Genomic DNA, 26988 nt, shown 5'->3' on the forward strand with positions numbered 1-26988 from the left:
CACAAAATGTAAAATGCTTTGTTCAAATACCAAAGTTTTCCCCCAAAAAAGCCAAGTATACAATTTAAAAGCCTCCCAACAATTACTTTTACATTGTTCTACAGTGTAAAATTTTCTCTAGGCTTAAGTCACTACATGATAAATATATGTATGCTAAAAATAAAATAAAACTACCTCAAATTCTTTTCTAAGACATTCTTCCCGCTGAGTGCTAAACTCAAGTTCACTTGTTTGTCGCTGTAAAAGGTCAGAGCAATCTGTATGTTCTGCTTCTAATTGTTCTACTTTCTTCTGCATAGTTTGTACAGCACAATCTTGTTCCTGAAACACAATTCATTTTTGCATCAATAAAATTTATTAATAGCCATCAATGATTAAATCTGTGATCAACTGTAATAGGTTAATTTATTTGGGAAAAGAAACACTACATATGACTAAAACTGAAGATATAAATGGCATACCAGAATATTGTGTTAGTTTAATTGACCTCTATGGGTATTTACATAAAGCTATTATTCAACTGTCACATATAATGTTTTCCTCTCTCGTTAAAACTTCATCGTATTTAGTAATGCAATGGATACAGTCCCTCTGTGTAATGTGGAATGATTAGCTTGAATTACTAATAATGACCCATGAGAGATATTTATGTGAGATCAGGGTACTTAAATTATATGCTTATAGCTCTTAAAACTGTATCCACTAGATGGCTGTGTTTCATTTCCTTCTCAATATTCAAAGAGTTCAAATTTGCTGTATTGTTGAAAGAAATATAACTAAAAGTTTTCTTCTATTTAAAACTATCTCCTTTTCCAAATAAAGTCAAAACTCAGAGTTGAACTTGGAAGGTCAGTCATAAAATTAACATACATATCACAGATATTTTCTGCAATAACTAAATCTAGAATAATCATTCTCACTTTAAATCTAAACCAGAACCCTCTTCCCCACCAGCACATTTTTATTCATGGACATACACATATATGTTTTATACATGCTTTCATGAATTCCTAGCCAACCAAAGGTATCAGAATCTGAGAAAATGATTCCAAAATATAATTCTCTCATCAAACACTGTAGTTGGAAAAGTATCACTTTTACAAAGTATTTACAAATACTACTACTATCTGACATTACAAGTTTCTTTGCTTCAAATACCCAATGCACTAGTACTAATTCAGTCACTGTTAAGTTATACACCCACTTAATTTATGAATATAAAATCTCTAATTTTCAATTATCCAATTAGATCATGAGAATATATAGCAACTTGCCGGATTAATCACAAAATAAATTAAACAATGTGAATAGGAAATGGATGTAAGAGGTTTTCTTGGGATAACAAAAATGTTTGGAAATAAAAGTCGGTGGTTGTACAACTTTGAATATACTAAAAACTACTGAATTGTATACTTCAGGGGCTGGGAAGGTGGCTCCGTGGTAGAGCGCTTGCCTTGCATGCATGAGGCCCTGGGTTTGATTCCTCAGCACCACATAAGCAAAAAGAAAAAAGCTGGAAGTGGCACTGTGGCTCAAGTGGTAGAGCGCTAGCCTTGAGCTGAAGAGCTGAGGGACAGCGCCCAGGCCCAGAGTTTAGGCCCCACGACCAGACCCCAAAAATAAAAATAAAAAAATAAAACTTTAAAAATACCAAAAGAACATGAAAAAATATATGTTGAAAAAATAGGAAAGATAGGTAATTTATGGATAAGTCCAGAGTGTTCAATATTCAACTAATTTGATGGGTCCCGTAAAAGAGAAGAATAAAAATCCAAGATGTTAGATATGCCTGGAGATGTTGGGGTGTAGTATAGCAGTAAGTTGACCAATTCAAAAGGAACTCCACAAGCAATGTTTACTTCTGCCTGGCACACCCACCAGCCAAAATCCCCATTGCAAACACACACAGAAGAAGCAAGCTGCTCCTCTTTTATCCCTAACTCAGCAGGTCCTGCACTTGTGCTTAAATTGGCTAAGGTCAGGTTCACAATCTGCAACAGGATGTGGCTTAATTAACAGGATCGGGATTTCTTAATTAACAAGAACAGGACATAACTGATATTCAATAGCAAGATGTTTTAAGTGTAGCAGAAAAAGGAAATAACTATAAAATACAATCAACCAGGGCTAAACCAGGTTAAACCAGGAACTTTTCAGAAAAACAATTCTCATAAGTTTAACAGAAAGTAATCCACTTTAGTTGAAAAGAGAGCTCTTCTCACAGAGAAAAAAAAAATCATATGAAAAGCATAAATCTGACCTACAATTTGCTGATAGTCATAGCGAGGTCATGGAGCTTGAACTGAGGGCCTGGGTGCTGTCCTGGTACTCTTTTTTTGTCCGAGGCTAGCACTCTACCATTTCAGCTACAATGACACTTCCAGTTTTTGGGTAGTTAATTGGAAATAAATTTTCAGACTTATCCACTTGGGCTGGCTTCAAACTATAATCCTCAGAGCTCAGCTTCCTGAATAGCCCAGCTGGAATAGCCCAGTGCCCAGCTGGAAGGATTTTTTTTTTTTTTACATACTCCACAGACCTGGAAGTAGGCTTTAGTATGCTTCTTTTGAGGGATATTATTTCTACAAAGTCCAATTTTCCTGAATCAAATTTAACAGAACTAGCTGGGCACCGGTGGCTCACGCTTGTAATTCTAGCTACTCAGGAGGCTGAGATCTGAGGATCCTGATTCAAAGCCAGCCCAGGCAGGAAAGTCCATGAGACTCCTATCTCCAATAAACCACTAGAAAACCGGAAGTGACGCTGTGCTCAAGTGGTAGAGTGCTCGCCTTGAGCTGAAGAGCTGAGGGACAGCGCCCAGGCCCAGAGTTCAAGCCCCATGACCAACAAAAAAAAAAATTATATTTATCCTATATACATGTGACCACTACTAGTTTTTTGTTTGTTTGGGGGGCTGGTTTGGTTTGGTGCCAGTATTGGGTCTTGAACTCTGGGCTTTTTCCACTCGACCTGCTATGGGGTGCTCAACCATGGTTTTACTCAAAAAATTTACTTCATATACTTTTTGTTTGTTTTTACTTTTTGATTAGTCTATGTTTTTACAACGTATAACTCACCTGAATTTGCATAGTAGATATAAATTATATAAAAGAATACATATTTATGCATAGACAGGTTGGATTACACATACACACATAGACAGAAATACATCATTTGTTCCAAAAGAAAGTTATGAATAATTATCCTTACATACTCTAGTCCAAAATGTTTACTATTCTTAAGCTTTTCTTTTAAAATTTAAATATAACAAGTTAGCATTTTAACAAGTGGTGACAAAAACTATTATTCATTTTAATGAAGTGATGATTTTTTTTATAATCTATCATTCTCAGACCAAAGAGGATACTATTAAGAGAGAAACACAAAGGTACAATACCTAAGTCCAGTGCCTCTTCATATTTACATAAAATAATACTGAAATGAACTCTAAGATATGGAAACAAGAGACCTTGTTTTTTTTATTTTTTTATTTTTTTTTTTTTAGTTTTAGTTTTGATGATTCTGTCTTCATTACCTTATGTGTGGTGTGTTCAAGTGTACATCTTTGGAAGGGTTTGGGGGACTGCAGAACTCAAGGGAAAAAGGGTAAAAAAAAAAGTTCAGCAAGGGAACTCACTGGACACTGACGAAAAGTGAACTACATAACTTGTGGGTGGCGATGAGAGGGAGGGACTGGAAAAAATGTGGGAACACAAGACACTGTATGAAAGGAAATGACTCATTATCTGACTCATGTGATAGAAATCCCTCTGTACATCACCTCTAAAATAACAATAAATTAATAATTCAAAATCTATCATTCTCAGAACCCTATGACACTGAGTATATAGTGTGCATCAATTATTACAGCTTCAATAGTCAATCCAAACCTATGCCCTTTTACTCTTCAATAGTTCAATTGTTAATCATATAAAAATATGGATGTGGGGCTGGGAAGGTGGCTCAGTGGTAGAGTGCTTGCCTTGCATGCTTGAGGCCCTGGGTTCGATTCCTCAGTACCACATAGGCAAAATGAAAAAAGCCGGAAGTGGCGCTGTGGCTGAAGTGGTAGAGTACTAGCCTTGAGCTGAAGAGCTGAGGGACAGCGCCCAGGCCTAGAGTTCAGGCCCACGACCAGACCCAAAATATATATATATATGGATGTGATATAAAAATGAGTGTTTTAAGTTTTTAAGAAAGGAAGTTAAGCCGGGTGCTGGTGGCTCATGCCTGTAATCCTAGCTACTCAGGAGGCTGAGATCTGAGGATCATGGTTCAAAGCAAGCCCGGGCAGGAAAGACCATGAAACTCCTATCTCCAATAAACCACCAGAAAACTGAAAGTGGCACTGTGGCTCAAATAGTAGAGCGCTCACCTTGAGCTGAAGAGCTGAGGGATGGCACCCAAGCCCAGAGTTCAAGCCCCATGACCGACAAAAAAAAAAAAAAGGAAGTTAAATCTATTACTATTTAAAGTTTTTTTCTTTCAACTTGGCAGATCCATCTCAAAAATTTGAAATAAGATTACTGAAGAAGTAAGCAGATGTCCAAAAGAAGACATTTCCTTTGCTGTATAAAAGCTTTCTAAACTGCTGTAGTACCATTTGTCTGTTTTTGTTTTTGTTTCCTGTGTTTGGGGTCTTATCCAAAAACATTATTGCCCATTACTATGTCCTAAAGCATTTCTCCTGTTTTCTTCTAATAGTTTCATGGTTTGGGGTAACCTCTAAGGCTTTAAACTTTTTGAGTTGATTTTTCTACCTGGGGAAACACAAAAGTCTAGTTTCATCTTCTGCTTGTTGTACATTTCTCTCAGAACTAGTTATTGAAAAGAGTATCCTTTCTCCAGTATGTGAACTTAGCGCTTTTGTCAAAAATCAGTTGGCTGTAGATACCTGAATTTACTTCAGATTTTTCTATTCTGTTCCATTGATCTGTGAAGTCTGTTTCTGGGTCAATACCATGCTATTTTGTTTTTCAGTTACTGGGTTTTTTGTGTGACAGTACTGGGACCTCAACACCCAGGGCCTCTCATTCTCACTTGGCTTTCTGCGTACAGATGGAACTTGAGTCATGTCTCATTTTGACTGGTTAACTGGAGAAACAATCTCTCAAACTTCTGTGCCCAGGCTGAATTTGAACTTCAGTTCTTTAGGACTTAGCCTTCTGAGTAGCTAGGATTACAGGCATGGCCACAGGTGTTACTATCATACTCCTTCTTTGTATGTATATTTTAAAGTCAAGTAGTGTGCTTGCCTTGCATGCATAAGGCCCTGGGTTCAATTCCTCAACATCACATAAACAGAAAAAGCTGGAAGTGGCGCTGTGGCTCAAGTGGTAGTGCTAGCTAGAGCTGAGGGACAGTGCCCAGGCCCAGAGTTCAGGCCCCACGACCAACAAAAACGAACAAACAAAAAAATAGTGAATCATCACTCACTAGATGTCAAGTAGTACAATGCCTCCTGTTTTACTCTCCTTACTCAGGGTTGCTTTAACTGCTCTGGTTTTTTTTCTGGTTTCATAAAAATTTTGAATTTTTTTTATTTTTGTTTAGTTCTATGAAGAATGTCATTTTGATAAAATTTCACTAAATCTATAGATCAGTTAATTTCTTAATATTGTACATATGCTAGGGCTGGGAAGGTGGCTCAGTGGCAGAGTGCTTGCCTTGCATGCCTGAGGCCCTGGGTTTGATTCCTCAGCACCACATAAGCAAAAAGAAAAAACCCGGAAGTGGCACTGTGGCTCAAGTGGTAGAGCGCTAGCCTTGAGCTGAACAGCTGAGGGACAGCGCCCAGGCCCAGAGTTCAGGCCCCACGACCGGACCCAAAAAAAAATTAAAAAAATTAAAAAAAATATTGTACATATGCTAAACACATACCTACATAAACAAGAATATTGGATATTCATGTAAACATTTTAAAATTTGAACCTGGAAATAACTTAAATCCCAATTAGTAATGGTTAAATTAGTTATGTTACATTAACATTTATATTTACTATAAAATAAAATTAGTGAACTAGAACTATTTATTAGCTGTGATAAATCTCAAAAAGGATAACCTGGACAAACATGCATACTGCGTAATATTCTCTATATGTCAAACAGAATGTAAATGAAACAAATGGCTGAAATAATAATATGGCTAGTGTCAAAAGTAAAAAGACAGCCAGGTGCTAGTGACCCATGCCTGTATTCTTTGCCATTCAGGAGGCTGAAATCTGAGGATCAGGGTTCAAAGCCAGCCCAGGCAGCCAAGTCCCCGTGAGACTCTTATCTCCAATGAACCACTCAAAAAACAGAAGTGACACTATGGCTCAAGTGGTAGAGTGCTTTAAACACAGAGGCTCAGGGACAGCGCCCAGATCCTGAGTTCAAGTTCCACAACCAACAAAAGGAAAAAAGGAAATAGAAACTAAATATCAAATATAGAATGGTGGATCTGTTGAGGAAGTTGGATGGTAGTATGATAGAAAATTCATTAAAGAGGCTGGGAAGGTGGCTCAGTGGTAGAGCGCTTGCCTTGCATGCCTGAGGCCCTGGGTTCGATTCCTTAGCACCACATAAACAAAAAGCCGGAAGTGGCGCTGTGGCTCAAGTGGTAGAGCGCTAGCCCTGAGCTGAAGAGCTGAGGGACAGCGCACAGGCCCAGAGTTCAGGCCCCACAACCGGACCCCAAAAAAAAAAAATTCATTAAAACAGCTAGTCTTCAATGATACAACACTTAAGCAACTATAGCAAACACTAACATGATGTAGGTGGAAGATACTAGTTACTTTAATGGTATTAGTTGGTTGTAATGGGTATTTGTCATAAAAGCTCCTGAAATTTTCATACATTCAAGTGGTCAAGTTTATGATTGTATCACTATAAATCTGAGTTTAAAATATATTACTCACACATTAGATTCATTTGCCAACAACCTATATAAAGCTAACTTTAAACATTCTGTCATAGTATTTATTTTTTAATCATACCAAAGGCTACCAGATAATTAATGTGAAAAAGAATGAGAGTTGCCATGTATACATGTACACCACAATATAATTGTTACTGCAAAGGCTGGGAAGGTGGCTCAGTGGCAGAGTGCTTGCCTTGCATGCATGAGGCCCTGGGTTCGATTCCTCAGCACCACATAAGCAGAAAAAGCAGAAAAAGTGGTGCTATGGCTCAAGTGGTAGAGCACTAGCCTTGAGTTGAAGAGCTGAGGGACAGTGCCCAGAGTTCAGACCCACGACTGATAAAACAAAAACAAAAAAGAATATCTCAAAAATAATTCTTACTGCAGCAGCTCAGTGTGGGTTAATACCTATTATAATCCTATATACTGAAGAGACCTAGGCAGAAAGATTCTGAATTCAAGAACAGCCAGAGCAAAGTTGGCAAGACTTTATCTCAGAAACAAACTACAAATAATAGGGACATGGCTCAAGCAGTGATGTTTAAGTCCGTGCACAAGGCCATAGGTTCAAATCCTCTATATCACAAAAAAAAAAAAACAGAAAATTACAGTACAGACATTTGAAATTGATGTTTCTTCTTTGTGCCACTAGGGGGAGGTGTTGAATTTAAAACACTTTTAAATGGGGCTTGTTTTTGAGCTGACATATAACATCGGAAGAAACCACACTGTCCTGTTAAAAAATACTTGTTTTCACATATTCCAAAAACAGAGAGCAAAAAGTATGAACCTATGTGAACGTATATAGATGTTTCTCAAATCCAAAGCACAATTTCAATTGTAAAGCATTTAATTATAAAAATATAGTTAGAAAAATACCAGAGCAAAGTATTGCTTCCTAGCTCATAAAACATATCAAAAGAGCTAGTTAAGGGGCTGGGAAGGTGGCTCAGTGGTAGAGTGCTTGCCTTACATGCATGAGGCCCTGGGTTCGATTCCTCAGCACCACATAAGCAGAAAAAGCCTGAAGTGGTACTGTGGCTCAAGTGGTAGAGCACTAGCCTTGAGCTGAAGAGCTGAGGGGCAGTGCCAGGCCCAGAGTTCAAGCCACACAAACTGGAAAAAAAAAAAAAAAAAGAGCTAGTTAAAAATCTCAATCTAGTATCAACTTATTCCTTGACAGAGTCAAGTATCACCAGAACAGTTCTATAACCGAAGTTTGTTGACAGTACAGTCACTCACTCCCATAATTCCAGCTACCAGAAGGCAGAGGTCAGGAAGTTTTGGAGTTCAAGGCCAACTCAGACAAAAAATTAGCAAGATCCTACTTTAGTCAATAAGCTGGGTGTGGTGATGCTCACCTGTCATCTCAGCAATATGGAAGACACGGGTAAAAATGTTCCATGCAAAACCATGAGAAACAATCTTAACATTGCCTGGGTTCGCTTCAATCTTTAGATCTCAGCCTCCTGAGTAACTAGAATTTACAGGAGTTAGCCACTGGCTCCAGCTAATGTTTTGTTTTGGGACTGAACTCAGGCCCTCACACATAAAGCAAAAAACAGGCTGGCAGTGTGGTTCAAGTGTCAGAACATCTGGCTAACAAATTCAAGGCCTTTAGTTTAAATCCCAATACTAAAAAAGAAGTTTATTGCTGTCAAATATCAATTGATACAATATGTGTCCTGTGTATCATAATTACAAAACCATAAGTTTGCTGACCACGCAATTATACATCTAAGCATTACACAAGAGAACCACTCAAAGAGTTTGTATAGAGAAGGATGTTAGTAAATCTGGCTATTTTGGCCCTTTGTTGCTGGATTTTTATTTGTTTGTCGGTCATGGGGCTTGAAATCTAGGCTTGGGCACTGTCCCTCAGCTCTTTAGCTCAGGGCAAGCCCTCTACCACTTGAGCCACAGCACCACTGGTGGTTTATTGGAGATAATAGTTTCATAGACTTTCCTGCCAGGGCTGGTTTAGAACCGAGATGCTCAGATCTCAGCCTCCTGAGTAGCTAGGATTACAGGCGTGAGTCACCAGCACCCAGCTATTGCAAGATTTTTGTCTGTTCCCCAGCTGTTGCTGGATTTTTTATTTGTTCGTTTTTGGTGTACTGTGTTTGGGATTTAGTTTTTATTTTTTGTAATAGTACTATGGCTTGAACTTAGGGTGTCTGGGTACTGTCACTTAGTTTTTTCTGCTCATGACAGACCTTCTACCACTTGAGCCATAAGCTCCACTTTCAGCTTTTTGTTGTTAAGTGAAGATAAGAGTCTTATGGATTCTTTTGCCTCACTAGCTTAGAACCAAAATTTTCAGACCTCTGCCTCCTGGGTAGCTAGAATTACAGGTGTGAGCCATCAGCACTAGCTGGTACTTTTGGGTTTTTTGCCAGTCCTGTGCCTGGGGCTTGAACTCAGAGCCTGCATACTGTCTCAAGCTTCTTTTGCTCAACATTAGCACTCTACCACATGAGCCACAGTGCCACTTCTGGATTTTATATTTATGTGGTACTGAGGAATCGAGCCCAAAGCTCCATGAATGCTAGGCAAGCACTCTACCACTAAGCCACATTCCCAGCCCTGGTATTTTGTTTTGATGCTAGAATTTTTTTTTCTTTTCTGGTAGGTCGTGGGGCTTGAACTCTGGGCTTGGGCGCTATCCCTCAGCTCTTCAGCTCAAGGCAAGCGCTCTACTGCTTGAGCCACAGTGCCACTTCTGGTTTTCTAGTGGTTTATTGGAGATAAGAGTCTCACAGACTTTCCTGCCCGGGCTGACTTTGAACCATGATCCCCAGATCTCAGCCTCCTGAGTAGCTAGGATTACAGGCATGAGCCACAAGCGCCCGGCTTCTGATGCTAGAATTTAACTCAAACCTTTTCAAATGCTAAGCAAGCAGTCTTCCTCTGAGCTGTATCACCAATCCAATAAAAATTAGAACAAAAATTTGAAAGAAATATATTATGAACATGTACATGCCAAAGAAACTAAAAGAATAAGACATAATCATAAGATAGATGCAAAAATATTATTGAAGCATATAGTTTTATGTAAATATATTTATATACCTATGTAACCTTAAAGAATAGCATTAGAGGAAAAAGGGGAAAATCTTTCTGCTTTTAAATTTTCCTAAATTAGAAAAAGTTTTACAATAAACACATTGCAATTTTATTTCTAGTTTAAAAAAAACTTTCCAAATAATTTTAGAAGGTATTTCCAGTTTGAAAAAAGAGAGAGAGACTACACCAATGCCAGCTATTTCTTACATCATTTGCTAACAAGATACAAAGAAACCACAAAGGCATTTTTTTTCTTTTTTTTTGTCGGTCGTGAGGCCTAAACTCTGGGCCTGGGCGCTGACCCTCAGCTCTTCAGCTCAAGGCTAGCACTCTACCACTTGAGCCACAGCACCACTTCCAGCTTCTTTCTTTTTGCTTATGTGATGCTGAGGAATCGAACCCAGGGCCCCATGCAGGCAAGGCAAGCACTCTACCACTGAGCCACCTTCCCAGCCCAAAGGCATTTCTTTTTTTTTTGGGGTGGGGGGAGGGGTTTCCTTGTTCTTTTTTATTTTTTTAATTTGAACAGTTGTACTAAAAGAAGTACAATTTATGTCCTCAAAATTCACCCATTAGGCATTTCTTTTTCTTTTTTTTTTTTTTTTTTTGGTCGGTCGTGGGGCTTGAACTCTGGGCCTGGGCGCTGTCCCTCAGCTCTTCAGCTCAAGGCGAGCGCTCTACCACTTGAGCTACAGCGCCACTTCCGGTTTTCTGGTGGTTTATTGGAGATAGGAGTCTCACGGTCTCTCCTGCCCGGGCTGGCTTTGAACCGCGATCCTCAGATCTCAGCCTCCTGAGTAGCTAGGATTACAGGCGTGAGCCACCAGCACCCGGCTTAGGCATTTCTTTTTCATGTAAGTTTCTCCTGGTTGTCCCTAGATCCCTGGATCTGTCTTTAACATATCATACAGTCTACAGAGGCATAAACCTGGTCTGAAAACTCTTTTTTGCACAGCCCCTTATCCTTCTCTTTCTTTAGTTTATGTATTATTTTCTTCCTTCCCTCCTTCTTTCCTTCCTTCCTTTCTTTTTTGGTGAGACTTCTGTTTTTGAAATACATCACTCATAGCACAAACAAAGCATTTACATTTCAAATTCTTTTTTTTTTTTTTTTGGTCCGATCGTGGGCCTGAACTCTGGGCCTGGGCACTGTCCCTCAGCTCTTCACTTCAAGGCTAGTGCTCTACCACTTGAGCCACAGTGCCACTTCCGGCTTTTTTTTTTTTTTTTTTCCTGCTTATGTGATACTGAGGAATTGAACCCAGGGCTTCATCGCATGCAAGGTGAGCGCTCTACCACTGGGCCACCTTCCCAGCCCTCAAATTCTTTTTATAAAAATATTTGTGCCATTTTGAAGAATTCTGTTGAGGTCATGATCTAAAAGTTCATGTCAAAGTTCAAAAATGGTATTACTTTCTTTTTTTTTTTTTTTTTGGGGGGGGGGGTCCGGTAGTGGGGCCTGAACTCTGGGACTAGGCGCTGTCCCTCAGCTCTTCAGCTCAAGGCTAGCGCTCTACCACTTGAGCCACAGCGCCACTTTCGGCTTTTTTCTTTTTGCTTATGTGGTGCTGAGGAATCGAACCCAGGGTCTAAGGCATGCAAGGCAAGTGCTCTACCACTGAGCCACCTTCCCAGCCCCAAAAATGGTATTACTTTCAATGTTTATTCCACAAGTCATCACAAATGCCCTCTGAATCACTAGACTATAACTAGATGTATGCGCCATATTTAAACAATGAATGAAGAGATAATTTTTTCCCAAATTAATTGTTAAATTTTAGAAGTACAATTAATACTAAAAATGTATATATTCAACCTGTAAATTCTTTCAATTCTCCTGACTGAATTATACACTGACATGAACTGAAAATATGACAAAAGAGGTATATGGTGGTTTAACAATAAAGCTTTACAACTGCCTGTCCCACAATGCCTACAACATAATCATGGCAAATAAGTCTGCAGTTTCAAAGGGCCCACTGAGGCTGGGAAGGTGGCTCAGTGGTAGAGTGCTTGCCTTGCATGCATGAGACCCTGGGTTCAATTCCTCAGCACCACATAAGCAGAAAAAATTGGAAGTGGCACTGTGGCTCAAGTGGTAGAGCACTAGCCTTGAGCTGAAGAGCTGAGGGACAGCTTCCAAGCCCAGAGTTCAAGCCCAATGACGAACAAAAAAAAGGTCCCATTGAAATCAAGGATTCAAAGAAAAATAAATGAATTTTTAAATATAGTGTTAACTTTTAATACAAATTTTAAATAAATATTTTCCAGATCAATATACGTATACTTTGTTCTAAAATTACCATGGCTTTGATCTGCTTTGAATTTTCATTAATACTACAAAGAGAATTTTTCTTATCAAAAGAGGTCATGGGGTTTTAAAAAAATGAGAAACATAATCTCAAAATGAGGTAACTCTAGTAAGAATTTGCATTAGTATTCTGGAGAAGTATAACTGGTGGAGCCCTCTAATTCCTGAGAAAGAAAAGAGTTATGGCATTAAATTGAGTTGGTTTGTTTTTTGGGGGCTTTTTGTTGTTTTTTTTAATGGGTGTGAATTCTAAAGCCCCAGATCAGAGAAATATTATCTAGCTTTGTCTGTTAAATATAGGGTTTCACTAAGAAGGATTTTTTTAACTTATTTAAAAACCTGAATTCCCTTAGAGAGCGAGACAAAGAGAACATTATATGATACCAAACCTAATTGTAGGGTATAAAACTAAACCCACCAATAGACAATAGGAAAGAAATTTTTACTCTGTCCCTGAAGCTGTTTTAAAACAGACTTTTTAAAATATAAAATGAGGTGATAATATCTTAACCTTGATTTACAGAAAGAAAAGTAGTTTTCTTATGTCAATAGAAAGAACAATAGAAATTGAAAAACAAAGTTCTAAAACAATTACTATATATACCACAATTTATCTTACAAAATCAGTAAAATAATATATTAATAGCAGTAATCAGAGAGCATATTCCCTGACTCTTCCCAGTACATCATAATTAAAGATTGACATGGAATTTTAAATTCTTTTTGATATTCCATAACTTAAGGTAGGCATAACTGCATGTTTCATTAGGGATTTATAGGAATGACCAGGAAAATAGATCAAAACCACATCAATCACACATTTATTTTCTTTTTCTTTTCTTTCTTTTTTTTTTTTTTTGGTCAGTCCTAGGGCTTGAACTCTGGGTCAAGATACTATCTTTGCGCTGTTTTGCTCAAGGCTAGCACTTAAGCCATGGCTCTACTTCTAGCTTGTTTTGTCCTTTAGTGGAGATGGTGGCTCACACCTATAATCCTAGTTATTAAGGAGGCTGAGATCTGAGGATCCCTGTTGGGGGCTAATCCAGGCAGGAAAGTCTGTGAGACTCATCTCCAATTAGCCACTAGAAAAGTATAAGTGGAACTGTAGCTCATAGTGGTAGAACACTAGCCTTGGCCAAAAAAGCTCAGAGAGCCAGGTGCCCGTGGCTCATGCCTGTAATCCTAACTACTCAGGAGGCAGAGATCTGAGGATAGCGGTTCAAAGCCAGCCTGGGCAGGAAAGTCCATGAGACTCTTATCTCCAATAAACCACCAGAAAACCAGAAGTAGCGCTATGGCTCAAGTGGCAGAGCACTAGCCTTGAGCTGAAGAGCTGGGGACAGTGCCCAGACCCAGAGTTCAAGCCAAACGACCAACAACAACAAAAAAAAAAGCTCAGAGACTGCACCCAGGAAGCCCTGAGTTCAAGCCTCAAGACTGACCACAGAGGGAAAAAAAAAAGTCTCCTGGACTTTCCTGCCCAGCTGGCTTCAGACTGTAATCCTGAGCCACTGATGCCCATCTTCAATCATATTTTTTTTGGGGGGGGAGGGGGTCCGGTCGTGGGGCCTGAACTCTGGGCCTGGGTGCTGTCCCTCAGCTCTTCAGCTCAAGGCTAGCGCTCTACCACTTGAGCCACAGCGCCACTTCCGGCTTTTTTCTTACGTGGTGCTGAGGAATCAAACCCAGGGCCTAAGGCACGCAAGGCAAATGCTCTACCACTGAGCCACCTTCCCAGCCCTTCAATCATATATTTTAAATATAGGTCTCTGATCCTACTTTTTAAGTTTAGATCTCTGGCTGGTAGCACTACGGATTTCTGATTGTTCAAAATGAAAGAACTATGTGCTTTTACTTAAGCTTATTCCAGGTAGCTGTTAAGACAATTATTAAAACAGCCCAAATATTACTTGATAGGAAGACTAGGCAGCTATAATCATTTTTATGGTTCCACAGCATTTCTTCAAAACGATATTATAATGTTTTGGGTTTTTTTGGGTCCGGTCATGGGGCCTGAATTCTGGTCCTGAGCACTGTCCCTCAGCTCTTCAGCTCAAGGCTAGCGCTCTACCACTTGAGCCACAGTGCCACTTCTGGCTTTTTTATTTTTTCTGCTTATGTGGTGCTGAGGAATCAAACCCAGGGCCTCATGCATGCAAGGCAAGCGCTCTACCACTAAGCCACCTCCCCAGCCCTATGTTTTTTCTCACTTTTACATGTCTCTCTATGCTGAAAGACAATCCAGGACAGAAAACATATCTAATCAATTTTATATTCTCAGTACCTTCAGTAGTAGAGTTCAGAAAGCATTTAGGGGGGCTGGGAAGATGGCTTAGTGGTAGAATGCTTTCCTTGCATGCATGAGGCCCTGGTTTCGATTCCTCAGCACCACATAAACAGAAAAAGCCGAAAGTAGCACTGTGGCTCAAGTGGTAGAGCGCTAGCCTTGAGCTGAAGAGTGAGGGACAGCGCCCAGGCCCCACAACTGACAAAAAAAAAAAAGCATTTAAGGAACAAATGAACCAATAACTATACAAATAACAGATGGCATACCAAGAATGTAAAAAGGAGATATATCTCAGTGGCAGACCACCTGGTTAACAGGTGTCAGGCCTTAGAGTCCAATTTCAACACCACAAAAAAAAAAAAAGGAATTAAAAATTGAAATAAAAAGAGTGGTTGTAGTGTCCATCCTGTTTCCAGAGTTGGGAAGAAAAGCATTTTATAAAGATCAAAGATTCGAGAAGTCATGGCTTAATATAGTCATGCAATAAATTCAGTATTTCCACTACTTACTGCAAGCTTATACTCTAAAAGAAATAAAGTTCCTCTTAGTTTCTTCATATTTTTAGACAGTTTCTGTCTTGAAAATTGTTTATATCACAAAGTTATTTCAAAATTTATTTTAGAGCAAGGTGCCAGTGGCTCAGATCTGTTAACCTAGTTATTCAGAAAGCCGAGATCTGAGGAATAAGATTCAAGTCACCCAGGCAGAAAAACCTGAAAGGTTCCATCTCCAAAAGAGCAAAAAGCAGGTCTGGAGAAGTGGCTCATTTGGTACAGAGCTAGCCAAGCAAATACTAGGCCCTGAAAGCACATGTAAATACACACCACCCCAAAAAATTATTTAGATGGATATTTTTCATTCTTGTGAAAAAGTGTACTTTTGACATTTATATAAAGGCTACTTCAATTTGTCGTTTTGTGTGCAAAAATTACATACAGACACAGTATCTTTCCACAAAACAAATAATAGAAAACATGACTGAAACTTATTTGAAATATTTTTGGTAGTTCTTAAATTGGAACTCAGAATCCTGCATTTGCTAGGAAGGTGCTCCACTACTTGTACCATGCCCCAGTCCTAAAATTTTAAATTAATTGGTTACTTTGTATTTTTCTTGAAAGTGATTAACTGTTCACAAATATCCTTTAAAATATTCAACAACACAACTAACAGTTGGAGTTTTTTAATCTCTCCTTTAAAATAAAAACAGAAACTCTTCTGAGAAGATACAAAATACACTGAGTAAGATTCTGAAGACTTGTACTCTTTTCCCACAACAGTTACTTAGTCTACAATCTGAGCAAATCAGTAACTGCTAAATCTCCATCTATTCATCTATAAAGGGTGTTTGATGTAATCAGTACCCTTCAAACTGGACTATGAAATCTTGAGGATTATGTGCATTTATGAAAAAGAGGAATAGAATATAATGAAAAATTTTTACTTTGTAAAAACAACTTGGGCTAGGAATGTGGCTTAGTGGCAGAGTGCTTGCCTTGTATACATGAAGCCCTGGATTCGATTCCTCAGTACCACATAAACAGAAAAAGCCAGAAGTGGCACTGTGGCATAAATGGTACAGTGCTAGTCTTCAGCAAAAAGAAGCTCAGGGACAGTGCCCAGGCCCTGAGTTCAAGCTCCAAAACTGGCGAAAGAAAGAGAGAGAGAGAGAAAGAGAGAAAGGAAGGAAGGAAGGAAGGAAGGAAGGAAGGAAGGAAGGAAGGAAGGAAGGAAGGAAGGAAGGAAGGAAGGAAGGGAAGGAGGAAGGGAGGGAGGGAGGGAAAGAAAGAAAGAGAAAGAGAGAGAGAAAAAGAAAGAACGAAGGAAGGAAGGAAGGAAGAAAGGAAGGAAGGAAAAAAGAAAAACTTAAAATCCAAGCACTATAATCCTAGCTACTCAGAAGTCTGAGACCTGAGGATTGGAGTTCAAAGTCATCCCAGGCAAGCAAGTCTGTGAGTGTCTTATCTCCAATTAACCAGAAAATAGCTGGAAGTAGTGCTGTGGTTCAAGTGATAGAAGGCTAGCCTTGAGCACAAACGCTCATGGACAGTGCCCAGGCCCTTAGTTCAACCTCTAGTATCAGCACCAAAAAAAAAAAGAAAGAAGAATTTAAATGCCACTATACTACATAATTTGTAAGGATCCTTTCTACTATCCAAAACTCTCCTATTCTATTTATCCTAGTAAGACTATTATTAGTCTCTGTCTTAAACAGGAAAAACACAATGCCAACTATATATAAAGATCCTTTTTTAAAAAATGCAATGCAGCCAGGTGCTAGAGAAACACATCTGTAACCCTACTCAGTAGGTTAAGATCTGAGAATCAGGATTCAACACCAGCCTGTGCAGGAAGTCCATGAAACTTTTCCAATAAACTCAAAAGGCCTGAAATGAAACTGTGGCTCAAGTGGAGTGCTAGCCTTGAGCAAAAAAAGCTCAGAGACAACACTCAGGCCCTGAGTTCAAACCCCAGGACCAGCACACACACAAAAAAATGTGTTTCCTTACAAATGGGACTGTGTCATTCTTTCTGATGATGGCATATAATTCCACTGTGTATACATACCACATTTTCTTGATCAATTCATCTGCTGAGGGGCACCTGGGTTGGTTCCATATCTTAGCTATGGTAAATAATGCTGTGATAAACATAGTTGTGCTGGTAGCTTTAATATGACCTTGTTTGTGATCATTTGGGTAAATGCCTAGAAGTAGGATTGCTGGTTCATAGGGGAGCTCTAAATGCAGTCTTTTGAGGAACTTTCATACAGCTTTCCAGAGTAGTTGAACAAGGAAATGTAAAGACTTAGAAAAAATCATATTAAGTAAAGTAAGCCAGACCCAAAGAAACATAGGACTCATGGTTTCCCTTATTTGCAATAATTAGTGTATGTCTAGGATAATCTTAGCAGATGAGCAGAATAGCTCAATAGCTATGTACATATGACCACATAAGATGATGCTAAACAAAATGAACTCCAAGCACTTTGGACACAAGAGGCTTTTCTTTGTTGTTGTTTTTAATGTACTATGTGATTTTTTTGGTTACTTTTGTAGGTTCTTCCCTCTATGGTATATCCCTGTTGTCACTATATTTGATTTCGGTACCCTGGTATTGTATATACATTTATTTGAATTAGGGAAAGGAAGGGGAACAACAGAATGTTGAGACAAAGGACAAGGGGGGAACCAATGCAGCAGCAATATTCACAAGACAATATGTTGGAAATGATCTGTACTACTTGGGGGTGAGGAAATGGAGGAGAGGGAAAATGGGAGAAAAATGAAAGAAGGGGTAACATGTCTGACAAGAAATGTACTAATAACCTTATGTAACTGTAACCCCTCTGTATATAACCTTGACAATAATATATATATATATGTATATATAAATGCAATGGAAGTCATCCAATTCTAACACTCATGCTATGTATTTTTAATAGTTGTGGTATTTTGATGCAAAGTAGTCTTCCAGAGATCAAAACAAGGAGTTATCATCCCTTTGAATTAATTAAAGAATTATTCTAATATAATTCTAATATAATTATTAAAAAGACATTGAAGGAGCTAATTTTTAAATACCTGTACTATAAACTGTAACTCTCTTCTTTCTGCTTCCCATTGTTCAGCTTGTAATCTAAACTCCTCCACCGCTGTCTCCCTGATATGAGACTCCATATCATTCTTCTCTTGCTGATGCGTTTCCAATGCTTCCTTCATATAAACAAAATCTTGCTTTACTTTTATATCAAGAAAGGCTATCTTGCATCCTTCAACCCAAGTTAAAAGTACATAGTGCTATCCTTACCTAAAGATTTATTTTTTAAAAACTTGAGAATTCAACTTCTGTATGCATATTGTAAAAAGATAAGAAACTATAGCCTTTTTGGTCACATTAAAATCTTAATAAAACTATTGTTTTGATAATAATGATGTTTTGACCATTCAGAACCTAAATCCAAAAAAAAGTTAGGCTTACTTATTTATTTTAAGCAGGTAATATATATTTGTATTGCAGACATATGTGACTCAATTTTCTGAAAAACAACTTCAGATGTTAGCACAAAATAACATGAGATGGTAGAGAGAGACAGAAAGTAGATGCCAGAAAATATAGAAATCTCTAAACCTGAACGAATAGATTATCTCTGATAATTTATACAAATTTTATAGAAAACAATGCATTCCAAATGGGAAAGCCAGGTATAGTGACTCACTCTTGTAATCCCAGCTACTCAGAGACAGGAGGACAATAGCTGTAGGTCAATCCAGACAAAAAAATTAAAAAGCAAGTGACACCCATCTCAAGCCAGATGCAATGGTTCACACCAGTAAAACCAACTATACAAGAGTATTATTTTGCCAGGGCAAAAAGCATGAAACATCATTTAAATAATAGCTAAAGCAGCTGAGGACCAAGTGTCTCATGCCTATAATCACCATTACTCAGAAGGCTGAGATGTGAGGAGGAAGGTTTCATGTAATAAGTAAATATAGAAAAAAAAATCCTAAACATAAAAAATTTGAAAACAAGCCAGGTGCCGGTGGCTCATGCCTGTAATCCCAGTTACTCAGGAGGCTGAGATCTGAGGATCGTGGTTCAAAGCCAGCCCCAGCAGGAAAGTCTATGAGATTCTTATCTCCAATAAACTACTCAAAAACCAGAAGTAGCACTGTGGCTCAAGCAGTAGAGCGCTCGCCTTGAGCTGAAGAGAGTGGGGACAGAGCCCAAGCCCAGAGTTCAAGCCCCACGACCGACAAAAATAAACTAGGGTTACTGACAAAAAGGAAATCAAACAAAAAAATCTTCTAACAGTATCTGGAAACCCTTGTGCCACGACTTTTACATTTACTAAACACTGTTATAAAAAAATTTTGTAGGGGCTGGGAAGGTGGCTCAGTGGTAGAGCGCTTGCCTTGCATGCCTGAGGCCCTGGGTTTGATTCCCAGCACCACATAAGCAAAAAGAAAAAAGCCGGAAGTGGCGCTGTGGCTCAAGTGGTAGAGCGCTAGCCTTGAGCTGAAGAGCTGCGGGACAGTGCCCAGACCCAGAGTTCAGGCCCCACGACCGGACCCCCAAAAAAAAAAAAAAAATTTGTAGTCAGATACATTTCACTAAAACCATTTTCAGAATTCAGAACTCTTTTTTTTTTTTTGGTCAGTCATGGGGGTTGAACTCTGGGCCTGGGCACTGTCCCTCAGCTCTTCAGCTCAAGGTGAGCGCTCTACTGCTTGAGCAACAGCGTCACTTCTGGTTTTCTAGTAGTTTATTGGAGATAAGAGTCTCAGGGAGTTTCCTTCCTGGGTTGGCTTTGAACCTCGATCCTCAGATCTCAGCCTCCTGAGTAGCTAGGTTTACAGGCGTGAGCCACCGGCACCCAGCTCATATCTTTTTATTTACTATTACTTCATAAACATAAATATAGTCAATTCAAAATCTAACTGCTAAGGTGCTAACAACTCCATACAAATACTTTAACAAAGAAAAAAAAAGCAAAGTGCCAGTGGCTCACTCATATAATCCTAGCTACTCAGGAGGGTGAAGTCTGAGGATTGCAGTTTGAAGCTAGCCTAGGCAGGAAAATCCATAAAACATTTATCACCAATTATCACCAGAAGTGGAACTATGGCTCAAGTGGTAGAGTGCTAGTCTTGCATAAAAAGCTCAGGGACAGCACCCAGGCCCTGAGTTTAAATCCTACAACTAGCATTTAAAAAAAATAAGAACAAGGGCTGGGAAGTTGTCTCAGTGGTAGAGTGCTTGCCTTGCATGCATGAGGCTCTGGGTTTGATTCCTCAGCACCACATAAGCAGAAGAAAAAAAAAAGCCAGAAGTGATGCTGTGGCTCAAGTGGTAGAGTGCTAGCCTTGAGCTGAAGAGCTGAGGGACAGTGCCCAAACCCAGAGTTCAGTCTCCATGACCAGACCAAAAAAATAAATAAATAAGAACAAGGGCTGGAAAGGTGGCTCAGTGGTAGAGTGCTTTCCTTGCATGCATGAGGCCCTGGGTTTAATTCCTCAGCACCACATAAGGAGAAAAAGCCAAAAGTAGCACTGTGGCTCAAGTGGTACAGCGCTAGCCTTGAGCTGAAGAGCTGAGGGACAGCGCCCAGGCCCAGAGTTCAGGCCCCATGACCTGAAGAAGAAGAAATGTGGCTAGGAATGTGGTTCAGCAGTAGCATGCTTGCAAGCTTTGCATGCATGAAGCTGTCAGTTTGATTCCTCAGCACCACATAAACAGAAAAGACCAGAAGTGGCACTGTGGCTCAAGTGGTAGAATGCTAGCATTAAGCACAAAGAAATTTGAGGACAATGTTCAGGCCCTGAGTTCAAGCCCCAGGACTGGCAAAAATAAATAAAAATAAATAAATAAGAACAAGTTTAGCTCAGAGTTATTTAAGTAAAAGTTAAATACATTACATTCCATAAGTTTTTGCAGAATATGTTCTACATAGATAATGATACTTGTATCTAACATACTAATACTTTTCTAACTTAATTGAATACTGAAACCAAAATCAAGGGCCTAAATTTCTTTTTTTTTTTTTTTGGTCCGTCGTGGGGCCTGAACTCTGGGCCTGGGCGCTGTCCCTCAGCTCTTCAGCTCAAGGCTAGCGCTCTACCACTTGAGCCACAGCGCCACTTCCGGCTTTTTTCTTATGTGGTGCTGAGGAATCGAACCCAGGGCCTCAGACATGCAAGGCAAGTGCTCTACCACTGAGCCACCTTCCCAGCCCAAGGGCCTAAATTTCTAAAATTCCATATTTTCATAGTTGGAACAAAAAGGCTACAGATTCTCATCTTTTTACAATATGCACACATAAGTGTTTTGCTTTTTGTTTGCTTTTGTAATACTGGGAATAAAACTCAGGTGAGCATGCTAGGCAAGCACTATTCATATCACTGAGCTACAATACAAGCCCTCTTTTCTTTTTAATTCTAATCAGAGATCTCAAACTGCTTTTCTTAAATAAACAGTATACACATTAATACACTGCTAAAGTATATTACAAAAGAGACTCATAAAAATGCCACTAAAAAGGAAGTTGCTTTTTCTATATGTACCACAGTTACAAGATGTAAATTTGGTTCCAGCTTTTAATAATATAAAATGCAAGTATCTTCAGAACAATTTTCTAACTTATGTAAGATACAACATATCTCTATATTTTATATGGAAACTTTCATTTACAAAAAAATTTTACCTGAAGAGTTTTTTCTAGTTTGCTTTTCTCCTTCATAAGTATATCATATTCTCGATTGCAATTTTGAATTATACTGTCTCTTTCCTCCAAATCATGTTCAAATTTTCTACATTCTTCTTTCCATTTCTGCTGTGAAGTATGAAATGCTTTCTCAATCTCATTTGCTTTTCCTTGAAGTTCTGAATTCTGATCTATTAAAGATAGAATAGGTATATTTATAACCATGAGTTATATAACTACAAATCTAAAAACCTAAGCTTGTAGCTAATTTTACTGTCAAAACAACTCTTTTACTAAGCTCTTGAAAAGCTCACTGCCCCTGCCTAGACCAATCTCACTCACTCTTTTTCTCAGAATAAGATGCTTTTGCTACCAAATAGTATGGAATATTCTTCTTTTTTTTTTTTTTTTTTTTCCGGTCATGGGGCTTGAACTCTGGGCCTGAGCGCTGTCCCTCAGCTCTTCAGCTCAAGGCTAGTGCTCTACCACTTGAGCCATAGTGCCACTTCTGGTTTTCTGAGTGGTTTACTGGAGGTAAGAGTCTCACAGTCTTTCCTGCCCAGTCTGGCTTTGAACTGCAATCCTCAGCTCTCAGCCTCCTGAGTAGCTAGGATTACAGGCATGAGCCACTGGCACCCAGCTAAATATAGTATATTCTTAAAGACACGCTCAAGTTTAGGTGTGCCTCACTCTTTCTCCTATTCAAAAAAGTTGATGTTTTTTAAGACTATGAAACACATAGCTACTTTTTTTGAAAGACTAAAAGAGATTATACATTTTAGTAGAATACTAGAAACAAACTACTTGTAACACACCTTACACAAGAGACCATCACAAAACTGAGGCTAGGAAGCACTGCTCTGACAGTTTAAATCAGCAGTTTACAAGAAGTAGCACTGTGGCTCAAGTAGTAGATTGCTAGCCTTGGAGATGACAAGCTGAAGGACAGCACCCATGCCCAGAGTTCAAGCCCCATGACCGACAAAAAAAAAAAATCCTCTGTTTACTCACACAAAATGAGATGCTACTCTTTTTTTTTTTTTTTGGTCGGTCATGGCTTGAACTCTGGGCTTGGGCGCTGTCCCTGTGTTCTTCAGCTCAAAGGCAAGTGCGCCGGCTCATTTTTTACCCTATTAATACATCAACAGTAACCAACACTTCTCAACATACTGCTAATGATGCTCTAGATGAGCATCTCGAAAAAAAGTAAGGAAAAGCTTCCTGGTCTGGCTCTATTACCCACCTCATGGTTAAAACTCTCATTCTTTGATCCCTCAGTGACTAAAAACATCTCTAAGTTATGTTGTTGTGAAAACAAAATGAAGAAATATGTACAAATATACTTTTAAAAAAAAATCAGCCAGGTGCTGGTCTGAGGATTGTGGTTCAAAGCTAACCCAAGCTGTAAAGTCTATGAGAATTTTATCTCCAATAACTCACCAGAAAACCAGAAGTGGTGCTGTGGCTCAAGTGGTAGAGCACCAGCCTTGAGCTGAAGGTCTGAGGGACAGCACCCAGGCCCAGAGTTAAGCCCCACAACTGATTTTTAAAAAAATCAATTGAGCCAAGTGCCAGTGATTCATGCCTGTAATCTTAGCTACTCAGGAGGCTAAGATCTGAGGATTAGGGTGCAAAGCCAGCAGGGGCAAAAAAACTGTAAGACCCTTTTTTTGTTTTTGTCAGTCGTGGGACTTGAACTCTGTGCTTAGGCGCTGTCCCTGCACTCTTCAGCTCAAGGCGAGTGCTCTACCACTTAAGCCACAGTGCCACTTCCAGTTTTCTAGTGGCTTATTGGATATAAGAGTCTCAAGCACTTTCCTGCCCGGGCTGGCTTTGAACCGTGATCCTCATATCTCAGCCTCCTAAGTAGCTAGGATTACAGGCATGAGCCACAGGCACCCAGCTTATAAGACTCTTATCTCCAATTAACCACCAGAAAACTAGAAGTACCACTGTGGCTCAAAGTGGGAGAGCACTAGCCTTGAGCAAAAGAGCTGAGGGACTGTACCCAGACCCTGAATTCAAGCCCTATAACCAACCAAAAACAAAAAAAAACAATCATTTGTACTATCATTTTAAAATTGCATAGATCATACATAAGACTCAAAATTGAAAAATAGGGATGGGATGGTAAAGTGCTTGCCTTGCATGCATGAGGCCGAGTTCAATTCCTCAGCACCACATAAGCAAAAAAAGCCAGAAGTGGCACCATGGCTCAAAAGGTAGTGAGCTCACCTTGAGCTGAAGAGCGCAGGGACAGCGCCCAAGCCCAGAGTTCAAGCCCCAAGACCAACAAAAAAAAAAAGAGAGATGAAAACATCTCCCTCCTACTCAGTTGCTATCCCCAGAAAAGACACCATCATGTGTTCTACAATTCCATGTTTGAGGCCATTTTGATTACCTGATCTTTGGCACTGGACCTATTTCTCTTCTCTTTTTCTTTTGAAACCATAAAATCTTCTCTTTGTGTATATTTCTGAAATTGCATGCTACTGAACCTTAAGTGGGTCTCTTTCCAGAGTGCTGAGCAATCAAGGGACCAGTTCAACCTTTCAACTCATATTCTTTAGTTCTGAGGTGTTCAGTAACCTCACTGATATTTATCTGTTTTCTTTTCATTATTCTTTCATTATTTCTATTGTTCATATTAGTCTTTAGGTTTTTCTAACTGTTCTCTCTTATTTTCCTGTCTTATTTTCCTGTCTTTCACACTGATTTTTAGAATGTTTCTTCCATCTTCATTTTCAATGCTTTTATTAAACTTTTTTTATTTCTACTTGTGTATCTTTTCATTTCTAATAGTTTTCTTTTTCACCCAGATTCTGAGCTTGAGAGCAAAGGTTTACAATTGTGGCCTTCTCTAGAGGGATATGGTTAAGTCATTTACTGAGAAATCCCAACATCAGTGTTATTAGATTTTTGTTCTCAGTTGGTCCGACCCATAAAGAATTACTCCAAGTTCCCACATGCAGCATAAATAGCTAGGTGCTAACTTTTGGGGTAGCTGGTAAAAAAAAGGAAATGGACATGAATCTAACTAAAAGACTACTTAGAAAGATACAGAAATGGAGATGAGAAAAAGAAATAAAAAGAGTGAATAAGTTTAAATTTTTTAGTTTGCATTAGTTACAGAGATTTCATTGCTATATTTCCAGACATGTTTAAAATATGTCCCAATCAATCTCACCCCTTATATCAATTTCCTTCCCCCTTCTCCCCTTCCTACCTTCCCAAAACAATTTCAACATGCTTCCTTGTTCAATTTTCATAGCTGCAAACCATCTCTTTCAAATTTATACCCTTTCAAAATATATTTCAAAATTATGCACCCTCTACTATACCTTTGTCTCTGAGTCTCTTTTGTAATTTGGTTCAGCAGTATATTAATTATGCTATTTATTTATGAAAAGCAGTTTGAGATCTCTGATCAGAATTAAAAAGAAAAGAGGGCTTGTATTGTAGTTAGTGCTATAAATAGTGCTTGCCTAGCCAGGCGCCAGTAGCTACTCAGCTACTCAGGAGGCTGAGATCTGAGGATCACCAATCAAAGCAAGCCCGGACAAGAAAGGCATGAAACTCTTATCTCCAATAAAACCACCAGAAAACCAGAAGTGGTACAATGGCTCAAGTGATACAGTGCTAGCCTTGAGCTGAAGAGCTCAGGGACAGCACCCAGATCCAGAGTTCAAGCCCCACAACAAATAGATAGATAGATAGATAGATAGATAGATAGATAGATAGATAGATAGATAGATAGATAGATAGATAGATAGATAGATAGATAGATAGATAGATAGATAGATAGATAGATAGATAGATAGATAGATAGATAGATAGATAGATAGATAGATAGATAGATAGATAGATAGATAGATAGATAGATAGATAGATAGATAGATAGATAGATAGTGCTTGCCAAGCATGCTCAACTGAGTTTTATTCCCAGCACAACAAAAAAACAAAGCAAACAAAAAGCAAAGCACTTATGTGTGCATATTTTTATGTTTTTTGTTTTTTGTTTTTTGCCGGTCATGGGACCTGAACTCTGGGTCTGGGCACTGTCCCTCAGCTCTTCAGCTCAAGGCTAGTGCTCTACCACTGGAGCCACAGCGCCACTTCCGGCTTTTTCTGTTTATGTGGTGCTGAGGAATCGAACCCAGGGCCTCATGCTTGCAAGGCATGCACTCTACCCCTGAGCTACCTTCCCAGCCCCGATGTGTGTATATTTTTAAAAGATAAGAACCTGTAGCCTTTTTGGTCTAACAGTATGAAAATACAGAATTTTAGAAATTTAGGATATTTTGTTCTTGCTAATATATATAGTTTTCATATAACTAAAAACGTGATATATTGTTTTCTGAACTTAGTATGTCTCAGTTTAATGTCCTCCAATTGCATTCATTTTCCTGTAAATGACATGATTTCCTGTAATGTATACATACATACAGTGCCAATACCATGTTTTTGTTACCATGGTTCTTTTTTTTTTTTTTTTTGGTCGGTCATGGGGGGCCTGGGAGCTATCCCTACACTCGTCAGCTCAAGGTAAGTGCTCTACCGCTTGAGCCACAGCGCCACTTCCGGTTTTCGAGTGGTTTTATTGGAGATAAAAGTCTCACAGACTTTCCTGCCCAGGCTGGCTTTGAACCGTGATCCTCAGATCTCAGCCTCGTGAGTAGCTAGGATTACAGATGTGAGCCACCAGCGCCCGGCTTACCATGGTACTTCAAGATAATTTAAGGTTTGGTATTATGTTTGGCATCTGTGTTTGAATACTGTCTGTAGTATCTTTTTTCTGTTGAGATCTAGTTTAATTCCATTTTGGTCTGATAGAATATTTCAATTTTTTTATATTTTCTCAGACTTGCTATATATTCTAGAAAGTCTTATGAGCTGCCAAGAAGAATGTGTATTGTGTTGTAACATCTGTAGATGTTTGATCATATCATTTCGTCTACACTGCCATTTAATGCTGCCATTCTAGGATTTCTTTACTGATGTTTTTGTGTGGATAACCTATCTGTGAAAGTGAAATACTGAAGTCTCTCATTATCATTGTGTTATTATCTATCAAAGTTTGTAAGTTCAGAAGTATTTAATAAATCTGAGTGTGAGCTATTTGGTGCATATATATTAACAATCATAATATTTTTTCATGGATCAATACCTTCATTAATATGAAGTGACTTTGTTTCTTCAAACTAATTTTTAGCTTG

At 38.9% G+C, this 26988-nt stretch overlaps 1 protein-coding gene across 1 annotated transcript in view; it reads right to left on the reverse strand.

The window, feature by feature from the left end:
• Ccdc171 (coiled-coil domain containing 171) overlaps positions 1-26988 on the reverse strand; it is a 313064-nt gene that overhangs the window by 247269 nt on the left and 38807 nt on the right. Inside the window, exons 5-7 of the mRNA XM_042692902.1 lie at positions 21773-21963; positions 18150-18281; positions 175-321 (exon numbers count right to left, since the gene is read on the reverse strand). Coding sequence (XP_042548836.1) covers positions 175-321; positions 18150-18281; positions 21773-21963 — 470 coding nt within the window. The remainder of the gene's footprint in view (positions 1-174; positions 322-18149; positions 18282-21772; positions 21964-26988) is intronic.

Source organism: Dipodomys spectabilis, unplaced genomic scaffold (genome assembly GCF_019054845.1).
Source record: "Dipodomys spectabilis isolate Male_0828 unplaced genomic scaffold, ASM1905484v1 ptg000158l, whole genome shotgun sequence".
In the NCBI taxonomy this organism is placed as follows: domain Eukaryota; kingdom Metazoa; phylum Chordata; class Mammalia; order Rodentia; family Heteromyidae; genus Dipodomys; species Dipodomys spectabilis.